At 47.7% G+C, this 22,273-nt stretch overlaps 1 protein-coding gene across 1 annotated transcript in view; it reads left to right on the top strand.

The window, feature by feature from the left end:
- Positions 1 to 22,273, top strand: part of LOC123761798 (exportin-T) — a 209,248-nt gene that overhangs the window by 27,449 nt on the left and 159,526 nt on the right. The window contains 3 exon segments of the mRNA XM_045748017.2: positions 1,766 to 1,927; positions 11,104 to 11,194; positions 11,197 to 11,219. Of these exon segments, the coding sequence (XP_045603973.2) occupies positions 1,766 to 1,927; positions 11,104 to 11,194; positions 11,197 to 11,219 (276 nt within the window).

The raw sequence follows: 22,273 nt of genomic DNA, 5'->3' as shown, positions 1-22,273 counted from the left end.
GCGTTCGGGGTGAATGTCACTTCTGCTCTGTTCCACAAGCTTGTTTTACCTCCGGCCTGCTCGTGCACCACCTGAGCCGCCCTGGTCTTTAGACCGGGTGCTCTCTTTTCTCTCTCCTCCTCGGTTTGTGGTGGCCCCTTTGATTCAGGACTGTTTTTCTTAGGCTCTTTTTCTTGTTGGCATTAGCTTCTGTGGGCCGGGTCGGTAAGCTTCATGCTTTACTCCGGCGCAGGAGTTTCTGCTCTTTTGATCTTGGTGGTCGGTTTGTTCATTTGCAGCAGTCTCCTTTTCTGGTGATGAATGAGACTGCTGCTTTCTGGAAGGGTCTTTGGGTTGTTGATGCTTGGTTGGTTCGGGCGGGGGTGCATCACGTTTTGTGTCCGGTTGTGGTTCTTCCCCGTTACTTGCACGCCACGGCCTCGGTGGCAGGGGACAAGCTTTGGGTTTACCCGGTTTCCCCTCTTCCCTATTCTAGGGCGCAGGTCTCCCAGGTCGTCCGCATGATTTTTCAGTCGAGACAACCGTCAGTCTTTCCCCATGTCCACAACATTCTTAAGTTTGCAACTTTGGCTGCTGAGTTTGGTAATATGTCCTGGGCTGACATTTGAGGAGAGGGCTTTTGGTGGTCGGACATGGTCGTGGCCACACGATACCTCGTTAATGTTGCACTTCTCGGGCGTGTGTAGCCATGGATCGCAGGTTGCAGCCAGTTGTCTCGACTTCGAGTTGAGGAGCGAGTAGCAGCCGCCTCCTGGGTAAGTCCCTCTTTTCCTTACCTTTGGTTAGGTAGCTTCGGAGAGCTGGAGGGGCTCTCCACAGATAACCAGCGTTGAATGTAATGAAACGCTATTTTCTGGATGAGATCCGGAGGCTCTCCAGCATCCCTCCCTCCCTTTGGTCGGCGTATTTTTATTTTTTATTTTTTATATTCAGCCTCAGAACTTGGATTGGCTAGCCAGCGCCGAAGGTCTGGGACCCCCCTTTTCCCTGCTGGGAGGGAGAATTGCACAGACAGCTGCGCGGCGGCTGTGGTGACATCATGCTTGTTTGCTTTTGTTTCGATTGGGGAGTTCTGTTTGCTAGTTTGGTTTTCGGTTTGCAATTTTTGACCAGCTGTAGCTTGTTTTGGAATTCCTACCTTTCAGGGAGCCTGACCTGGTAGATGGCAGACATAGGCTGCTTCCAATTACATGGGGGTATCTATAGGCCATTGCTCCTCGTGTCTCATCTGAGGGGGCCAGGTTCTGGCTCGTGGTCTCCGGGAGGCCTAGAACTACATCGATTGACTGTTGCCACGGTCTAATATATACACATCAGCCCGGTATTCCTCCGGGGAGCCTCCGGGTCTCACCCAGAAAATGACGTTTCATTACATTCAACGCTGGTTTTGTTAATAGTCCGTAATCTTTATTTTCTGTCATCTTTATGATCTTGGGCAATCAGCAAAGATGTGTTTGGTATAGGTCCTGTCCAAATTGTTCATTCTGTTGAGTGTCATTTGTGTATATGTAGTTCAGGTATGGTATTTATTATCAGGTTTATACTCAACAAAATTTTGTTTACATGAATTAAGCTTCAGCTCCTGGGCCTACTTCCACCTAGTAATCATGTCATGTGATATATGTGTGTAGTGCTCACCCAATGTTACTTGTAGGTGTGTTTAACTGTGTATACAGTACATTCTGTGCTCCTTATAGAAGTATTATTTATATACACTATTCATTACACTTTATCAGTCTTTCATCATATGTTTTAAACCTTGCAGGTTTTTATTCAGAACAAGACAGCTCAGTTATTGTCGCTGGTGTTTATTGTGGATTACCCGTCTCGCTGGCCTTCATTCATGGCTGACCTCCTATCAATGCTTCAAATGGGACCTCATGCTGTTGATATTTTTCTACGAATACTTCTTGCTATTGATGCCGAGGTGAGATTCATCTCTGTCTTTGTATTTAGACTTCATGATAAAAGCAGCAAGTAAAATGCTGTACCAACTCTACAACAACTTTTTAACAAAGTAGAGTACTGAAGGTTCTGGTTCTTGGCCACCTGCTAAATAAAAGTCCACTACAGTAGTAGCAAAAGTGTTGACAACGTAAAGTATAGTATACGTACTACAGTAACTGTAATATGAAAGATATTCAAGAAAATAATTTGGAAACCTTTTGTTTTCGATGCTTCTAGACTTAATAAAAGTGTGTATGTAAGCAGCGTCATAGAAGTATACATAAGTGAGCCTGGTCAAAACTTAGCAAAATATATATTTGAGCCTGAGAGAAACATCAGGATAGGTAATGAACTGGCCTGGTCGAGGACCGGGCCGCGGGGACACTAAAAAGCCCCGAAATCATCTCAAGATAAACTCAAGATAAACTCAAGACATGGTGCAGTTTTTGTTCATGTTCCCAACACTGACTAAGATATTGAGCTTGATATTTGCCCGCTAATTGTTAAGACAATGGTTATGGTAAGAGACTAGGTTGTCCATATTGCCTAATTCTACTGCTTTGGTAAGTAAGGTTTTTATTTAAACTTTTGTAGCAATGTTTTAAATTAAACCATACAAATTTTGTTGTAGCCTAGGCAAATATTTTCTTTCCTATCTTAGTTCTTGTCTAGGCTTTTAAATTTTTTTGGGCTCTTATGGGGACATGTCCTTTATATTCAGGAGCTTCTGCTCATTAAGCTTAGTACTGTATTTAATTTTTTGCATCTCTCAGCTTGTATATGCAATAGTGAAGGTAAGCTGTTTTTCCTAAAGGTCAAGTTTGCCTGTTCTACATCTCATGGGTCCCACCTGCTTTACAATTTGGGTGTACAACTAACCATAGGCATTCGCTTGGGCCCACAACTTAAGGTTATTTGTTGGTTTTAACACTTTTGGCCATGCGTTACCCGTGAGGAAGCACCCATTGGCCCACCCGCTACACCCCCATATCCTGCTCACAAATGTTTAGTATTGTTTCCTGTCGATAACATCAATTTTCGTGTTACAACGCTCATTTTCCACCACGCTGCAATCTGATAGTACCTCAGGTGTATACCCCTTGTTCAAGCAGCAATTCACACAGTCGAACGGGTTAACATAAGAACATAAGAACAAAGGTAACCGCAGAAGGCTATTGGCCCATACGAGGCAGCTTCTATCTATAGCCACCCAATCCCACTCATATACATGTCCAACCCACGTTTGAAACAATCGAGGGACCCCACCTCCATACGTTACGCGGTAATTGGTTCCACAAATCAACAACCCTGTTACCGAACCAGTATTTACCCAATTCTTTCCAAAATCTAAACTTATCCAATTTATACCCATTGTTTTGTGTTCTGTCTTGTGTTGATGCTTTTAATACCCTATTAATATTCCCCTTGTTATGTCCATTCATCCACTTTGTAAACCTCTATCATGTCACCCCTAACTCTTCGCCTTTCCAGTGAATGCAATTTAAGCTTTGTTAATCTCTCTTCGTATGACAGGTTTCTAATTTGGGGAAATAACTTTGTCATCCTACACTGGACACATTCAAGTGGATTTATATCCATTCTATAGTACGGCAACCAAAACTGAACTGCCTAGATATAGTTTGTTCAGTTTTGGGCCTAACCCGAGCAAGATATAGCTGAAGAAAAACACCAGGTGTCTTATGAACAAATCCACAAGGGCCGTGACGAGGATTCGAACCTACGTCTGAGAGCATCCCAGATGCTGCCTTAATCGACTGAGCTACGACACGGTCAAAAGAGTTGAAACCAGAAGTTCTACTGGCCTTACTTAGATCCTGCAGCCTCTCCGAGACACAAACCAGGGTTTTACACAACTCCCCCATGCACTTGATCTATGTCAATAGGCCGTTCTACTTCATTACACACAGGGAGGGGAGGTAGGAGTGGCCACTTGCATGGGACTATAACAATGAGGCTACCTCCTGGGTCGCACTGCCTCGATGCCACATGGACCATCACGAAAAATGGGAAGACATTGGCACCAATTTTAAAACCAGTCCCCCCAAAATCAGATAAAAACCTGAATTTTAGCAAATTTTCTGGGGAGAGCCCCTAAGGCTTCCCGGAGCTATATGGGCTGATATGCTAATGTCAGGCTTTGGCATCAGTCATGCATATGGAGTTCAATGGGCCTTCCAGGGACCACAAGCCAGAACCTGGCCCCCTTAGAGAGGCAAGGGGAGCAATGGCCTATAGAAACCCCCGTGTGGTTGGAAGTGTTCTATGTTTGCCATCGACTGGGTTAGGCACCCAGAAAGGTAAGTGTCCCAAAACAAACCCCTATTCTGGTTAAAATTGCTACCAAAAGCCGAACTAGTGGATTGAAATCCTCAAACCAAAACGAGCAAACTAGCATGATGTCACACGTCAACGCACCGCTGTCTGTGCAGCTCCCCCCTCCTTGGTAGGGGGAAGGGGGAGCCCCAGACCCCTCACGCCGGCGATCCATACCTCAGTTCTTTCGGCTGGTGCTATAGGCAGCGGTTCTGTACTCTGGCTCCAGTGTCTTTCAGCACTGTGCTTCGTGTGTGGTGTCTGTTTTCCAGGGGTGCGAGAGCCAGGAGTATGTCTTCAGTACTCGGGCTGCATGCGTCTAAGGTACCCTTTCCTAGGTGTCCTGTAAGTACTGCCCTTGGAGCCTGGGGTTACCTTCCTCAGGTTCTTTGGGTCCTGCCTTTGCTGGGCTGTTTCACTGCTCAGTTTTTCGACTTTTCGGGTACTTGGGTGTTTTGTCTCCCTTGTTTACCTTAGGGTTGAAGGCAGGGTGCTGCGCAGCTTGTTTTTACCATTCACAGCGGCCGGCTCTGTTCCTTGGGGTACGTTGTCTTCTTGCGGGGTTTTGTGTTTCTTTTTATTCTTGCCTGGTTGGGGGATCTGCATTCGTTGTAACTTGTGCTCGCCCACATACAGATATTTTGTTGGTGCCCCCTCCTAGGTCCCTGTGAGTGTACACGTCTCTAAGGTTCAGCTGTAGAATGTTGTTTGGTAGTTTTGGGTAGCCGGTTAGCAGCACCCTGCCTGAGATTACATGAGCTCGAGTCCTCTTATAGTAAACGCTCAGGACCCTGGGAATCCCCTAGGGGATGTGTGGGTCCGATGGATGTGTCCTCGGAGTCCCCCCCTCACTTTATGCGAGTTTGAGGGTTGCTCGGTCCCTTGTCTCGAGGTGACCCTCACTGTTTTTGCCTCCATCACGCTGCCTGTTGGGTCGGTGACACTTTTGACCCTGAGTCCTGTGAGTATTGTTGCCTATTCGTGACTCAGTTTACCCAATCCCATGATGATTCCATGAGGGTACAGCAGCGCGGCGTTGCAGGTGCTGTTTCGGCTCTTGCAACGCACTAGGTTGGTTGCTCACTCGGATGCCCCGAGGCTGCCCCATTTTGCTTTTAGGGACCCAGACTTGGAGGTGGGGGTCGCCTCGACCTTGGTTCAGTCCGCACCTCCTCGTTCTTCCCCTCCTGTGGTTCGTTCTGGTCCCCCGCCCCTGCTTCCGGGGGTAAAAACATCTGAGGGTTTCAGAGTCGGGGTGGGGTTTAGATGGTCTTGAGACTCGGGCAGTGTCAAAGGATGCCCCTTCCGGTGTGGTGACGGAGGCATTTGAGTCTCGCCCCCAGCTGAAGCCTCCGGGTCTGACCAGTGGGCCTTCTTCCATCTGGGTTTTGCGGCTGCGCCGGCCTTGTCTTTTGAGGTCGGTGCTTTGGGGGATGACTCGGCCCCGGGACATTCGGTGGAGGGTCTTGGGGCTGGGGAGGGGTTGGCTTTGGGGCCTTGGGCCCCGTTGGACCCCGCCTGGGTTTTTCTGCCTTTCGAGCGGGGCTTATTGTTACAAGGAGTGGGGTTCTCTTTCCCCCCCCCCCCTCTGCGCAGGAATTGGATTTGGTATCAGCCCCTCCTCGGGTTCGGTTGTGTGTTCCCCCGGATGCCTCGGTTCCGTCTTTCTGGAGGTTTTCGGCTTCCTGCATCCAGCCTTCTGCGTTGCGGGCAGCCTTTGCGGCAAACCTCCTGCATTACCCGGATTATGCCAACGTGATGGATCCTGCGACGTTCAGGTTTGGGACTTCGTTCCCTTTCTGGGTCTGTTACGAGATTCCGGAGTCTTCCTGGCTGGCGGACTGTCCTGTTTTTACCCTGGAGGCTTGGCACTCCTTCTGTCATTACCGCACGCTTGAGTGGCGGGAGGTGTCGACGGTTGTTCAGGTTTTCCTGGGGGGCGGCCTTGAGCACCTCAATGAGTGTTTGTCCCCTGCCCTTCTGCGTGATGTTGGTGTCGTTCACCTCCATGTGCAGATTCCATCTCTCTCGGCTATGCTGGTTGCTGAGGACTTGCGTGCCCGGGGTCTTTTGGCGTTGGCCTTGCGTTGGCCTTTCTTCGGACTGGCTCCGGTCGGATGTTGGGACTCTTGGGGCTGTTCCTGGGTCCAGAGCCTTGGGCTCGGTGGCTCGCTCGTCGGCTGCCATGTTGAATCTTTTCGCGCCGATCCTGCAGGATGTGGTTTCCTTGTTTTATGCTTCCCGGCTCGCGTGTCGGCAGGCAGTGCTTGCCTCCTCCTTGGAATCTGCTTGGGCCTTGACTCTTAGGTTGCTTTTGCCTTTTTGTCCTCTCTTTTTTGAGGATTCTGCCGTGGCACAGTATATTCAGCCTGCCTCGGCTACTTGCCGTCCTATGTTGGACTTGTGGGTTTTCCGGGGGGTCCCGTGGGGGGTCTTCCCAAATGGATCGTGTCAGGGCTCGGGGTTCCTTTCGTCGTGGTAGGCCACAGGTTCTGGTTTCAGGTTCGGCTCTGCCTTTGGACCTGCCTTTGTCTGTTCAGCGCGGTGTTCGCTCTGTGCGGGGTTCTGGGTCTCGTAAGGGTTATCTTGAGGTTATCTTGAGATGATTTCGGGGCTTTTTTTTTAGTGTCCCCGCGGCCCGGTCCTCGACCAGGCCTCCACCCCCAGGAAGCAGCCTGTGACAGCTGACTAACACCCAGGTACCTATTTTACTGCTAGGTAACAGGGGCATAAGGTGAAAGAAACTCTGCCCATTGTTTCTCGCCGGCGCCTGGGATCGAACCCAGGACCACAGGATCACAAGTCCCGTGTGCTGTCCGCTCGGCCGACCGGCTCCCTCAAACGGAAAGGGGTGTCATCCCCTTTCGCAGTTTGCCCCGTTGATGGGGCATTGGGGGGGGGGAGGCTTGCACTGTTCGCTCATGCATGGTCTCACGATTTGTGGGCGTTTTGGGTAGTTTCTTACGGCTTGCGGTGGCGTTGGGCGGTCGGTCCTCCTCCTTCGGGAGGTTCAGGGTTGGCGGGCCAGGCCTCTTCCCCTGCGCTCTGTCAGGTCATCTTGGAGTGGGTTTGCTTGGGCGTGGTCGAAACGATGTCATCCCTCAGATGGGTTTCCCGTCTGTTCCCGGTCCCAAAACGGGACTGCGGACCTGCGGTTCATTCTAGACTTGTCCCGTCTGAACCCTTGGGTTCATTGCCCCTCCTTTCGGATGACTATGCTGTTCCAGTTCTGGCTTCTGTTGGAGCCGGGTGCTTGGATGGTGTCCCTGAACCTCTGGGACGCTTATTGGCACGTCTCGATTCATCCGGGGTTCAGGGACTGGCTAAGTTTTGTTTGTGGGGCGTCAAGGTTACCGCTTCCGTTGTCTTCCATTCGGGTTGATCCTGGCACCTCGCGTGTTAACATGCCTTACACGGGTTGTTGTGGCCCGTCTATATCTCTTAGATGTTCAGGTGTTGGCCTACCTCTACGACTGGCTGGTTTGGGCTCCCAGCCGGTCTGCTTGTCTGCCAGGGATTTGGTGCTTTCACAGCTCGCCGGGTTTGGGTTTCTTGGTGAACTGGAGGACGTCCCATCTAGTTCCCACCCAAGTTTGGACATGGCTGGGTTTGTGTGGGACTCTTGGACCGTTTCCTTGTCTCTCCCTCCAGAATCTCTCCTGTGGCTGCAGGTCTCGCTTGCTCCTGTTTCTGGGGCGCTCCCGGGTCATCAGGCGGTTGCTCGAGGGGTTGTGCGGAAGCCTGAACTTCGTGATGCTGGCCTACCCGCTGGGTCAGATTTGGCTTACCGGTTGTTTTGGTTCCTTCGGGACCGTCTCTTCTGCATCTTTCGCAATCACTGGGTTCGTCCCCTGGGGGCTTTGAGTCCGCTGCTTCAATCGCCGGCTTCCTCTTAAGGGTTTTCAAGGTTCAGTGCCTTAACGCGTGTTCACTGTGCATCGGTCTCTCGGCTGTGGCTTTGTGACCAGCGCTCACCAGGCCGGCCAGGGACGGTGGGGTCCGTCCTTCCGTCGGTCCCACAGCACAGTGCGGGAGTTCGCGGAGGTGTGGTTTGCTGTTCAGAGGATTCGGGTCACCCGCGGTTCGACTATCTGGCTCCATTCAGACTGCTCTCAGGTGGTTTATTGTGGGGGTTCGATGCGGTCCTTGGCTCTTTGGGGCTGGTCGCTATGGGTGACGCGTCTGCTGAGTTCTCGGGTTTGGCTCTCCTGGCAGTTCACGTGCGTGTGTCCAACGTCTTGGCGGATGGCTTGTCCTGTTTCATTCCCCACTCACAGAATGGACGGTCGACGCAGACTCATTCTGTTGGCTCTGCCAGACGTTCGGGCGCCCCAAGGTGGACCTCTTCGCAGCGGCGGGGTCGCGGCGCCTTCCGTTTATGTGACGCCCTTCCCCGACTGTGAGGCTGTTGGGGTAGATGCATTTCGGCAGGACTGGTCGAGATGGGAGGTTCCTGTACCTCCCCCCTCCCCCCACTCCCACGGTTCCGCTGTTGCTCCAGGTCCTGGCTTGCTTGGAGACTACCAGGGAGAGAGTCGTTCTCTTAACTCCTTGGTGGCTGGCCCAGCCGTGGTTTTAGTCGCTGCTTGCACGGTGTCCGAACCCGAAGGTTTTCCCGCGGCTCAGCCTCTTTCAGCAGATCCGACCGGTGCGTTACGTGGCTGGTTTGTTCTTCTCCTCGAGTCTTCGTGTATGGTGTTTCTGACTCGGGTTTATCATCATCTCTATGGTGAGCAGGTGGCTTCCTTGTTATTGTCCCACCTGAGGGCTTCTCGGCGGCAGTATGAAGTTTCCTGGCGGTCCTTCAAATTCTTATTGCGTCTTCGTCATTTTGATACATTATCTGTTAGGATAGTGCTTTCCTTACTTTCTTAGTTGTTTCAGGGACCGTCATCTTATACCTAACACTGTCGCCTCTTATTGTGTGGTGCTGGCAAAGCCGCTTCAGCTTGCGTTCGGCATTGATGTTACTTCTGCTCCATTTCGCAAGCTGTCTAGTGCGTTGTTTCACCTCTAGCCTATTCATGCTCTGCCTGAGCCGTCCTGGTCTTTGGACAGAGTACTCTCTTTTCTTCTTCTCCTCGGTTTGTTGTGGCCCCTTCGGTTCAGGATTGTTTCTTAAGGCTCTTTTCTTGTTGGCATTGGTTTCTGTGGTTGAGTCAGGGAGCTTCATGCTCTCTTCTAGTGCAGGAGTTTTTGCTCTTTTGGTAGGGGTGATCGGTTTGTTCGTCTGCAGCCGTCTCCTTCTTTTCTGGCGAAGAATGAGACTTTCTTCTCGAAGAATGAGAAGAATGCTGCTTTCCGGATGGGTCCTTGGGTTGTTGATGCTTGGTTGGTTTGCCGGGGGTGCATCATGTTTTGTGTCCAGTTGCGGCCATCCGCCGTTATTTGCGTGCTAAGGCTTCTGTGTCCAGGGACGCGCTTTGGGTTCATCCGGTTTCCCTTCTTCCCTGTTCGCAGGTTCGGATCTCCCGGGTCATCCGCAGGGTTATTAAGTCTAGCCAGCCTGTGGTCTATTCCTGTGCCCATGACGTCTGTAAGTTCGCCGCCCTTGCTGCCGTTTTTGGCAACATGTCTTGGTCCGACATTTGGGTGCGCTGGCGCTCGAACAGGGTCCTGGCTGCTCGTTATCTTGTTAATGTTCCTGGGCCCAGTCGGGCCTGTGTTGCTTTGGGCCGGCAGTTGCAGCCGGTTGTCGCGACTTCAAGTTGAGGAGTGAGCAGCGACTGCCTCCCGGGTAAGTCCCTGTGTTTTTATCTGTGAGTAGTTAGCTTCGGGGAGCCCCCAGAAAACCAGGGTTGAATGTAATGAAATGGCATTTTCTGGGTGAGACCCGGAGGCTCGCTGGCATCCCTTCCTCCCTCCCTCCTCCGGTCGGCAGTTTTTTTGCGTTTTCTTGACATCCAGCCTCAGACCTGGGGTGTGGATCGCCGGCGTGAGGGGTCTGGGGCTCCCCCTACCCTCTCCCGGGGAGTGGGGAGCTGCGCAGATGGCGGCGCGTTGACGTTTGACGTCATGCTAGTTTGCTTGTTTTTTGTTTGAGGAGTTCTATCCACTAGTTCGGCTTTTGGTAGGAATTTTTACCAGAATAGCTGTTTGTTTCGGGACGCTTACCTTTCTGGGTGCCCGATGGCAGACATAGAAGCTTCCACCACGGGGGTGTCTATAGGCCATTGCTCTCCTTGCTTCTCTGAGGGGGCCAGGTTCTGGTTTGTGGTCCCCGGTAGGCCTATTGAACTCCATACACATGACTGATGCCAGAGTCTGACATTAGCATATCAGCCCATATAGATCTGGGGAAGCTTCCGGGTCTCTCCCAGAAAATGGCGTTTAATTACATTCAAAGCTGGTTTTTCATTTTTGGCGCACCGATGTGTCGTCCCCGGTGCAAAAGTGTTAAGGTTTTTCTTACTATCTATAGTACAATACATTATTGTACTACAGTATTGTACACTATGCGAGATAGACTTGTAAAACAGAGAGTGCCAGACCCCCAGCACCACGTGCTCATTCAACCCATACCTGTGCGAACAGACGTCGTCTTCCAAGTAAACCATCTTAATCCAATTCAAATTTTAGATGATTTTGACATCGTATTCCAAAAAATTCGTTCTCTAGGGCAGTCGTCAGCTGAGGTTCCACTGTGTGTGTACGTATGTATGTATGTACAGTATTTATGGATGGATGGATGTATGTATGTATATGTAAGTATGACTGACTTTTCATTACAATATTTGGTTTCATTGCTGATTTATAAGAATATTAACATATTAACACCTGTATACAGTATTGTACTTGTACTGGTACTTATTTTCATTGCAGGTTGTGGACCGAGAAATAATACACAGTCAGGCAGAAAGTGATCGCAACAGTAGGATTAAGGATACCATGAGAGAACATTGTGTGGTAGATTTGACAATTCCTGGTATGACATACTGGTAAGTGAATTACGTTTAAAGGTTTCTCATTATTTTTAATGTGATTATTGTTTTTGGTATAGTGAAAATTAAATGATAATGGGGTAAAATATTTAATTAAATGTGAGTTTCATTTCATTACTTCAAAATTGTTTGTTTATACAGTGGGGCCTCGATTTATGATGGCAATCCGTTCCCGGAGATGGATCGTAAGTCGAAATATCGTAAGCCGAATCGATTTTTCCCACGAGAAATAAAAGGCATTGAATTAATCAGTTCCCCACCCCCAAAAATATTAACTTACAAATACATTTTATACTGAATACAATTCTTTTCTCTAACTACAATACAGTTCATATGTTTATCTTATCTTTATGGAGGACTCATGATAGTGTATGGAAGATGGTGATGAGGGTGGAGGAGGAGAGGGGTTACTGTTTGGAATGGGAGTCCCCTTCCATTATCACATCAGGCAGTGATGATTTCTCTGGGGTACTCTCTCTCCTACGTTTTTGCCTGAACACCACAAGGACCTGGTTGTGGCTCACTGCTAGTTTGTCTCACTAAAAATTGTCTAGTGACACTTGTTTTCTCCTTCGTTTTAACATTTATCTATAGTGAGGCATCACAGTGTCATTGAAAAGGTTAAGGCAACGGCCTACTAGAGCTTGCTCTGGGTGAGTCGTTTCAACGAAAGTTTGCATTTCTTCTCACAGTCTACACCACTTTCTAATTGTTGAGGAAGGGACATTCTGTTCTGCCTCTTCTTTCCCTGAAGAAATTTGCTCAGCTGCCTCTATGGTCATCCTCACATGTGTTTTTCATATGTTGAATGAACCTTACCACTGACTTTCTTGGGACCCATGGCATGATATATAATAATCAGTTTTATGTTCAAAATGCAAAAAAATCACTATAAAAATGGAATTTCTTATACGCGTGATCTTCACTAAGCAGTCGGCTCTAGTAAACTGAGGGAGGTCGGCCCGTGTGACCGGGAACCATGCGCTCGGTCGACCAGAACGTGTATTAACGAATATCGTAAGTCGAGTCGCATTTTTCTATCAAATTTATATCGTAACTCGAAATTATCGTAAGTCGAGGTGCCACTGTATAATATAATTATTTAGTGCTACTGGGTTATTATTAATTCTTTGAATTTACTTCTGTGGGAGTATAAGGGCTGAAGATTTATTATTTTAAATAAACAATTCATTTATAATTGAAGACATAATTATAATATATATATAGTAGAAATAGATATGATATATTTGACAGTACAAATAGATAGAACTTTATTGACAGTAAAGATAGATGTTACATTATATATTTATATGGAAGCAATGGAATGACTTGAACTCGTGACCTGGTGACTCCCGGTCGCCTGCCTTAACTGACTTGACCACGGTGGTACTAACTTGACCACGGTGGTGCTAACTTGACCACGGTGGTACTAACTTGACCACGGTGGTGCTAACTTGACCACGGTGGTACTAACTTGACCACGGTGGTGCTAACTTGACCACGGTGGTACTAACTTGACCACGTTGGTACTAACTTGACCACGGTGGTACTAACTTGACCACGGTGGTACTAACTTGACCACGGTGGTACTAACTTGACCACGTTGGTACTAACTTGACCACGGTGGTACTAACTTGACCACGGTGGTACTAACTTGACCACGGTGGTACTAACTTGACCACGGTGGTACTAACTTGACCACGGTGGTACTAACTTGACCACGGTGGTACTAACTTGACCAACCCAGAACACAACCGTGGCCGAGTTCACGGCCAAGTTCTTTACGTGTGTAATTACCTAAGTGTTGTTACAGGATGAAAGCTATGCTTGTGGTGTCCCGTCTTCCCAGTACTCTTTGTCGTATAATGCTTTGAAATTACCAACGGTTTTGGCCTTCACCACCACCTCACTTAGTTTGTTCCAACTGTCTGCCACTCTGTGTGCAAAAGAAAACTTTCTAATATTTTTTGGCATGTCTTTTTCCCTCGCTTGAATCTATGCCCATCTTGTTCGTGAAGTTGCTGGTTTCAGGAATTCCTCTTTGTCAATTTGGTAGATTCCTGTTAGTATTTTGTAAGTAGTGATCATATTATCTCTCTCTCTTCTATCTTCTGGTTTTGCTAGTTTTTAATGCCTCTAGTCTTTCCTCGTTACTCTTGTTTTTCAGTTCAGGATCCCATTTTGTTGCATGCCGTTGCACCATTTTCAGTTTACTCATGTGCTTCTTGAGATTTGGGCACCATTCAACTGCTGCATTTACCAATTTTGGTCTCGCAAAAGTCATGAACAGTTTCTTTAGTATTTCACCACCATATAATTAAAAGCAATTCTAAAGTTGTAAAGTGACGCATACGCTCCTCTCATAATGTTCTTTGTGTTTCTTTTGGCGACAGCTTACTTTCCAAAACCACCCCTGGGTCTCGTTCTTTATTAGAGTTCTGTTATGCCTTTCCTCATAATTTATATGTTGTGTGGGGTCTATTTTCTCCAATTCCACATTCCATAACATAGCATTGATTTACATTGAATTCCATTTGCCACTTGATGCTCCATGCACTTACAGTACTTGATCTAGATCAATTTGAAGGGCATTACAATCATATTCGTCTCCTATCTTCCGCAGTATTTTAGCATCATCTGTAAACATGTTCATATAATTCTATTTTCCTTCTGATAGATCATTTATGTAGACAATTAACGTTACCGGTGCAAGAACTGGCGTTACTCCGCTAGTAATGCTCCTCCATTCAGATAAATTTTCTGATTACTGCCCTCATCTGTCTGTCAGTTAGAAAATTTTTCATCCATGTCAGAAGTCTCCTTGTCATTCCTCCGGCATGTTCCAGGTTTGAGAACAGCGTCTTGTGTGGGACTCTGTCAATAAGCTTTTCTTGGGGGATCCCTTTCGGCTCCCCGGAACTTACTAGGCTGATATGCTAATGTCAGACATTGGCATCAGTTATATGTATGGAGTTCTGTGGGCCTACCGGGGACCACGAGCCAGAACCTGGCCCCCTCAGAGAGGCATGGGAGCAATGGCCTATAGAAACCCCCGTGTGGTTGGAAGAATTCTATGTCTGCCATCGACTGGGTCAGGCACCCAGAAAGGTAAGCATCCCAAAACAAACCCCTATTCTGGTGAAATTATTGCTACCACAAGCTGAACAAGTGGATAGAACTCCCTTAAAAGAAACGAGCAAACAAGCATGACATCACACGTCACCGCGCCGCTGTCTGCACAGCTTCCCCCCTCCCCAGGAGGGGGAAGGGGAAGCCCCAGACCCCCGCGCCGGCTATCCACCTGTCAGTTCTAAGGCTGATGCTAGAGGCTGAGGTCGTGTGCTCTGGCTCCGTGCTCTTGTTTCAGCACTGTACCTAGTGTGTGGTGATTGTCTTCTAGATGGTGCGTGAGGCGGGAGTGATTCTCCGGTACTCGGGCTGCATGCGCCTGGGGTTTCCTTCCCAAGGTGACCTGTAAGTACTGCCCTTGGGGCTTGGGGCCATCTTCAACAAGTTCCTTGGGTTCTGTCCCTTCTAGGCCGTTTACTGCTTGGTTTTCAGCCGCCCTCTGTGTGCTAGAGTGTTCTGTCTCCTTTGTTTGCCATAGGGTAGGGGACAGGTTGCATTGGTAGGGGCACAGAGTACTGCGCAGCTTGTTTTCACCAATCATAATGGCCAACTCTGTTTTGCCTGGGTATGTTGTCCTCTTGTGGGGTTTTCTTTTTTCATTTGTCTGCCTGGTTGGGGGGGGGCGGTCTGCCTTTGTTCTTACCCCCTGCATAGTGAGAACTCCTCCTTTTTCCGGTGGTTTCCCCTGTTAGGTCCCCGTGAGTGTACACGTCCTGGGGGTTCAGTTCTTAGAAAGTTGTTTGGTATTTGTTGGCGCCGGTTAGCAGTACCCTGCCTGGGATTACCTGGGCATGAGTCCCTATAGGTAAACGCTCAGGACCCTGGGAAACCCCACTTGGGCGCGTGGGTCCGATGGTGTGACCCCAGAGTCCCCCCTCGCTTTGTGCGAGTTCAAGGGTTTCTCTGTCCCCTTGTCTCAGGGTGACACTCACTGTTTTGCCTCCGTCTGCTGCCTGTGGGGTCGGTGGCACCTTTGACCCAGAGCCCTGCGAGTTTTGTTGCATGTTTGTGGCTCGTTTACCCAGTCTTATGCTGACTCTGCGGGTGCAGGCAGCATGGGTGTTGCCAGTTGAGTTTCAGTGGTGCAACCCTCTGGATCATTTGCTCCCCGGAAGCACCGTTTTGGTTGGTGTGACGGGGCTTGGGGGTGTTGAACGCTTCGGTTTTGTTCCTTTCACGCCCCCTTGTCAGCATCCGAATCCTTACTGTTTGTGAGTTCGGGATCGGGGTGGGGCTTCCATGGTCTTGAGACTCGGGCGGTCTCTGGGATTTCCCCCTTCCGGGGTAGCCTCCTCCACCTTCTCATCTAACTTGTTCCAACCGTCTACCACTCTGTTTACAAAAGTGAATTTTCTTATATTTCTCCGACAGCTTTGTTTCGTTAGTTTAAATCTATGATCTCGTGTTCTGGACGTTCCAGGTCTCAGGAATTCTTCTCTATCAATTTTATCGATTCCTGTTACTATTTTGTACGTAGTGATCATATCGCCTCTTTTTCTTCTATCATCTAGTTTTTGCATATTTAATGCCTCTAACCTCTCCTTGTAGCTCTTGTCCTTCAGTTCTGGGAGCCACTTAGTGGCATGTCGTTGCACCTTTGCCAGTTTCTTGATGTGCTTCTTAAGATATGGGCACCATACAACCGCTGCATATTCCAGCTTTGGTCTAACAAAAATTGTGAACAATTTCTTAATATTTCTCCATCCATGTATTTAAAAGCAATTCTGAAGTTAGAAAGTGTAGCATAGGCTCCTTGCACAATGTTCGTAATGTGGTTCTCAGGTGATACTTTTCTATCTAGAACCACCCCTAGATCCCTTTCTTTGTCAGAATTCTTTAAAGATTTCTCACATAATTTATAGGTTGCGTGGGGTCTATGTTCTCCAATTCCACATTCCATAACATGGCATTTATTCACATTAAATTCCATTTGCAAAGTGTTGCTCCATATACTTATTTTGTCCAGGTCTTCTTGAAGGGCATGGCAATCATCTAGGTTTCTTATCTTCCCTATTATCTAAGCATCATCAGCAAACATGTTCATATAATTCTGTATTCCAACTGGTAGATCATTTATGTAGACAATGAATATTACCGGTGCACGAACCACAAGTGGAGTACCCTGTGGTACTCCACTTGTGACATTCCTCCAATCCGATACCTTGCCTCTGATTATGGCCCTCATTTTTCTGTCAGTTAGGAAATTTTTCATCCATGTTAGAAGCTTACCTGTCACCCCTCCAATATGTTCCAGTTTCCAGAACAACCTCTTATGGGGAACTCTGTCGAAAGCCTTTTTTAGATCCAGATAGATGCAGTAAACCCAACCATCTCTTTCCTGTAATATCTCTGTGGCTCAATCATAGAAACTGAGTAAGTTCGTTACACAGAATCTTCCAGACCGAAAACTATACTGTCTGTCTGATATTATTTAATTTTTCTCCAGGTGTTCTACCCATTTAGTTTTAATTATTTTTTCCAATATTTTGACTATTACACTTGTCAATGATCCAGGTCTATAATTAAGGGGGGTCTTCCCTGCTGCCACTTTTGTAGATTGGAACTATGTTAGCGTTTTTCCACACATCAGCTACAACTCCTGTAAACAGGGATGCCTGAAAAATCAGTTGAAGAGGAATGCTGAGCTCAGGTGCACATTATCTGAAAACTCATGGTTAAACTCCATCTGGACCAACTGCTTTGTTCTTACTTAGTTCCTTGAGCATTTTTTCCACTTTGTCTCTAGACACCTCTATGTTGTTCTCTGGAATTCTTATTGTGTCTGGTTCCCTGAAGATTTCATTTTGTACAAACACACTTTGGAACTTTTCGTTTAATGTTTCACACATTTCCTTTTCATTTTCCGTGAATCTATTTCCCTATGTCAACCTCTGAATATTATCCTTTACCTGCAATTTGTTGTTTAGGAATTTATAGAATAGACCTGGTTCTGTTTTACATTTGTCTGCAATCCCTTTTTCAAAATTTCTTTCTGCTTCTCTCCTCACTGCCGTGTAATTGTTTCTTGCATTTTTGTATCGCTAGTATGTTTGGGGGTTTGGCCTCTTCCTATAATGATTCCATTTCTGTGGAGAGTCACTTCGGCTCCCTGGAGCTATACCGGGCTGATGTGTATATAGTATATTAGACCGTGGTAACAGTCAATCGAAGGAGTTCTAAGCCTACCATGGACCAGAGCCAGAACCTGGCCCCCCCTCAAAAGAGGCATGAGGAACAGTGGCCTAAAGACACCCCCATGAAATTGGAAGCAGTCTTTGTCTGCCATGTACCAGGGCAGGCACCCAGAAAAGTAGGAATTCCAAAACAAACTACTGCTGATCAAATAAATTGCAAACCGAGACCCAAACTAGCAACGGATCAAAATCAGACCCCAATCAAAACCAAGGAAACAAGTATGATGTCACCACAAACACCGCACATCCCTCTGCGCAACCCCCCACCCCCACCCCCCAGAGGGGGACAGGTGGATCCCAGACCTCCACGCTGGCAACTCTCCTCAGTTCAAGAGGCTGTTGGTGACGGTCGATTTCTACTGGCTCCACTCTTTGCATAGTGCTTCAGTGTGGTGTTGTTGCTCTGTTTTGGTGGTGTGTGAGCCAGACGTAACACAAGAGTACAGGGGCTGCATGCACCTTGGGCTGCCTTCCCTAGGTGCCCTGTAAATACTGCCTTTGCGGCCTCAGGGTTATCTTCCATGAGCCGTTCAGGAGCAGCTTCCTCCGTGTGGTTCTGTCACTGCTCGGTGATTGCCCGCCATTGGGAGTTCAGCTGGGGTGGTTCTTACTCCTATTTCCGTTGGGTTAGGAGGTAGTTTCGTCACTGACTGGGGCGCGAGGTACTGTACATTTGTCTGATATACGCATAGCGACTTGTTCTGTTCTCCTGGACATGTTGTGCTTTTGCAGGGGTTTTCTTTTGGTTTGGTTTTGTGTTGCCTGATGGGTCTGCCAGGTGTGGTGGTAGGACCACAGGTAGGTTTTTGGTGGCCTTCCACTAGGTTCCCGTGCTTGCACACGTCACAGGAGGTTCGGTTCGGTTTGCTTGGTAGCTCTGGGATAACCGGTTAGCAGTACTTGGCCTGGGCTTCCCTTAGCAGTCAGCCTAAGGGCCCTAGAAACCCCCATTGGGGCTCAGTGGTCCAATGTAGGAGACCTCTGAGGCTCACCTTGCCTTGTGCAAGTTTGAAGGTTGCTCTGTCCCCCAGTTTTGGGGTGACATTCACCATCTGCCTCCGCCTTGCTGCTTGTTGGGGTTAGTGATACCTATGACCCGGAGTCTTACGAGTGGTGTTCTTTGCTTGTACTCCATTCACCCAGTCCACTGAGACTGATATTTGGGTGCAGGCAGCTTTAGCGTTGCATGCAAGGTTTAACCCTCGTGTTGCTCAGGGCTAATTAGCATTTGTCACCCACAGGCGCATACCAAAAAAAAAAATGTTCTTCTAAACCTGTTAGTTTGTGTTCTCTGATCATGGGAAAAATAATAAAAAAATTGTAAGTGGCATATATTGCCTGCTATTGGGGGAGTAAGTCTGGCAAAAAACAGGCGCTGACTCAGCATGCGTCTCAGATGGTCTGTTGCTCCCAGCTGTCAGGCAGGAGTGGCCACAAAGAGATAATTACCTAATTATTTCAATATGTCTGATTGATTTTTCATAGTTTTTTTTTTGCTGTAATATTATTCAATAGTGTGTAGTTTGATATATTTTTATAATAAAATGAGTGAATCATCGCTGTACTGAAAAATATGGTGTGCATATTGTTGATTCAATTATGTTCATCAAACAGTGAGCAAATACTTTGTCGGTTATTACACTATATACACAGGTTATATATAAGTATCTGCAGGTTTTGTTCACCATAATGAACCACTAAGTTGGTATTATGAGTTATAAAGCAACGAGGAGTGACTGCCACACATCAGCCAGCCACTCGCTGCTACTCACTCCCTCAACACCTCACTCGCCCACATTCTTTTCCCGCCATACTGTTTTTTCTTTTATTTACTATATACAGACGTCATATATATAAGTATGTATCTACATTCGTGTTCACCATAACGAATCACTAAGTTGGTATGCTGAGTGGCAGTGGCAGGAAGTGGCAGCCTGCCACTGGCTGTCACTCACTTCCTCCCACACTTCACCTTACTCATTACCATTCTCCTCCCACCATACTGTTTTTGCTTTAATTCACTATATACAGACATTATATATAAGTATCTGCATGTTTTGTTTATCATAGCGAACAACTAAGCTGGTATAGTGAGTCCAGACAGTAAAACGTGGTCACACAGAGTCAGCAGACAATACTACCTCCCTCCCCACCAAGATTACTCCTCCCACTACAGCGCTAATTATCACAACAATCCTGCTATTATCAGTATCCTGGTCATTTTTATCACTGTCAGGGGTCTTTGTAATACTATCATTGCTAAATAATAGCATGAACATGTATATTATGGCATTTTTAGGCAATGCTGTGGTCACAAGCTGAACAGCAGTGCTGTGAGCTCATGCTGCGTGTGTCAGGCTTGGTGTCTCACTCAATACTGAGGCCACTCACACCTGGGAATTTGGTCCACGATTTTTAAAAAAATGGCGTCTGTTTGCACGAGCCCTCTTTAAGGTGAGGTGAAGCCCGTGTTTCCGGGCCGTTTAAATCTAGCCTAGTACTCCAATACATCATATGATGGGATGCGCAATTTATAGCAAGTCACTCAACCCATCATATGATGTGTTGCTCAACTTAAGGGTTAAGTTGCAGCAACGTGCGAGGTTGGTTGCCTTTTCTGATGCCCCGCAGCTGCCCCGCTGAATTATGCTGTATTGAGACTCGGGGTGGCTTCGGGGATTGCCCCTTCCGAATCGGCGGTGGAGGCATTCGAGCCTGGTCCTCCTGCCGGAGCTTTTGGGCCACATCAGCGGGCTCCCCTTCATCCCTGCTTTCGCCTTTACGCTGCCATCACCAGACCTTGCAACACCGAGCAATGATCGAGGACTGGATCAATCATGCTAATCAAAAACTTTTAGGCTTGATCCCCACTAGTAACATATACCCTTGGATCTTAAGTGTGGAATTGATTACAAAATCCGGGAATGATAATCCTGATTCGATGTTAGAATCGGCGCCCAGTTCAACTCGGCCTCGTGGGGACCACGTGACAAGGACAAATTCACATAAATATAACACACACATGGAAATAATGCAAATGCAAATTAATAACTAATAATTTATTCAAAAACTAAAACAAAATCTAAGAAATGGTATTCCCTGACTGGCAATGAATTGACTATTCCCTAACTATAACCTCTGAGCAAACTTTTACCCTCTATAGACGACCAGCGGTGGACTGCTGGTCTGGAGGCCGAAGATGGAAAGGCCACCTGCCCGAGTTGTTTCTCAAACCACACTGTCCCCTGCTCGGCTAGTCCTACCCAGACCAGTGCAGTGTATCCTTCCGCATAGACTAAGTTTTACCAAGTTACTAGCCAGGCTTAAGTTTAACAATTAACCTCTGTTTGCACTGAATGATCCAGATTGGTTGAATTATTTTAACTGAAGTTAAATTACACAAGCATCTTAAGGAAGAGCTATTCCCGATCCCAAAATGGCTATTTGACCTTTGAGAATTACTGAATGTGGAAACTGTTGACCTATGACCGCCAGGTCACTCCGCGCTGCATTCTAGTCCTGGCTCGTCACGTCACTGATGGTGACTTAACTCAAAATCCTAATAATTAGAATACTCTTGATATTATAAACAGTAATACTATACAATACAATTTGAATACAAAATGAATAAAGGCTAATTTCTCTAAATAAGTGAATACTATAGAATGATTCATTATACGAAACTATGAACAAAGACGCCAGCCATTTTGTGACTCAGACTTGCTAATCCCCAGAGGAATGCGCGTTGTTGAGGTCAGTCCCTACACGACTTCTGGAACCTTCTGGATAATTCTTACAACAAACCTAGTTTGTTACAGGCAGAGGGTTTGGAAGATGGCTCGGCCCCGGGTCCTGACGTGGAGGATTCCGGGGCTGGGAAGGAGTTGACTTGGGGAAGCCTGAGCCCCACTTGTCCCTGCTTGGGTGTTTGGTACCCTCCGTGCAGGGCTTGTTGTTACAGGGGGGAGGGGATTTTTCCTTTCCCATTTCCTGTACGATTTTGTAACGAGTTCGACTCCTCCCCGGGTTCGGGTCCGAGTTCCCTTGGGTTCTTCGGTTCCCTCCTCCTGGAGTTTTTTTTTTGGCTTCCCGCATCCTACCGAGGAAGGTGTGGGAGGTCCCTTGCGGCTTACCTCCTGCGAGACCCGAATTATGCCTCGATAATGAAGCCTTTTTGAGTTTAGCTCCTCTTTTCTCTATTAGGTGCATTACAAAGTGCCGGAGTCTTCCTGGCTGGCAGACTTCATTTTTTTCTTTGAGGGCTTGGCATTAGTCCTGTCGGAATGCGCACGTGAATGGCGAGATTTGCTTATGGTCGTTCAGGTTTTCCTGGGGGGTGAGTTGGAGCACCTCAAGGTGTGCTAGTTCGACCCCGTCCTTCCTTATGATGTCGGCCAGGTGCGGTTTCACGTGCAGTTTCCCTTTCGGCATCCCTGGTGCCCTAGGATTTGTGCGTCCGTGGGCACTTGGCTTCGGTCTTGCGCTTCTTTTCCCTGCTGAAGCTGTCTTTGGACTGTCTTATGCTGTGTGTGGAGGAGCTGGATTCTGGGCCAGGGTCCGGTGTGCTTGCTTCGGCAGCTCGGGCGCCGGCTGCTTTGGTGAAGTTGTATGCGCCCTTTCTGAGGGAGGCGGCGTCTGTTCTTCGCTTCTCGCCTCGTGTGCTGACAGGTGGTGCTCGTCTAAATTTTGGAATCGTCTTGGGCCCTGGCTCTTAGATTTTCATCACCT

This window comes from Procambarus clarkii, chromosome 24 (assembly GCF_040958095.1).
Source record: "Procambarus clarkii isolate CNS0578487 chromosome 24, FALCON_Pclarkii_2.0, whole genome shotgun sequence".
Lineage (NCBI taxonomy): Eukaryota > Metazoa > Arthropoda > Malacostraca > Decapoda > Cambaridae > Procambarus > Procambarus clarkii.
Note: the sequence above shows the minus strand (reverse complement) of the source record. Positions and strands in the feature narration are given on the sequence as shown.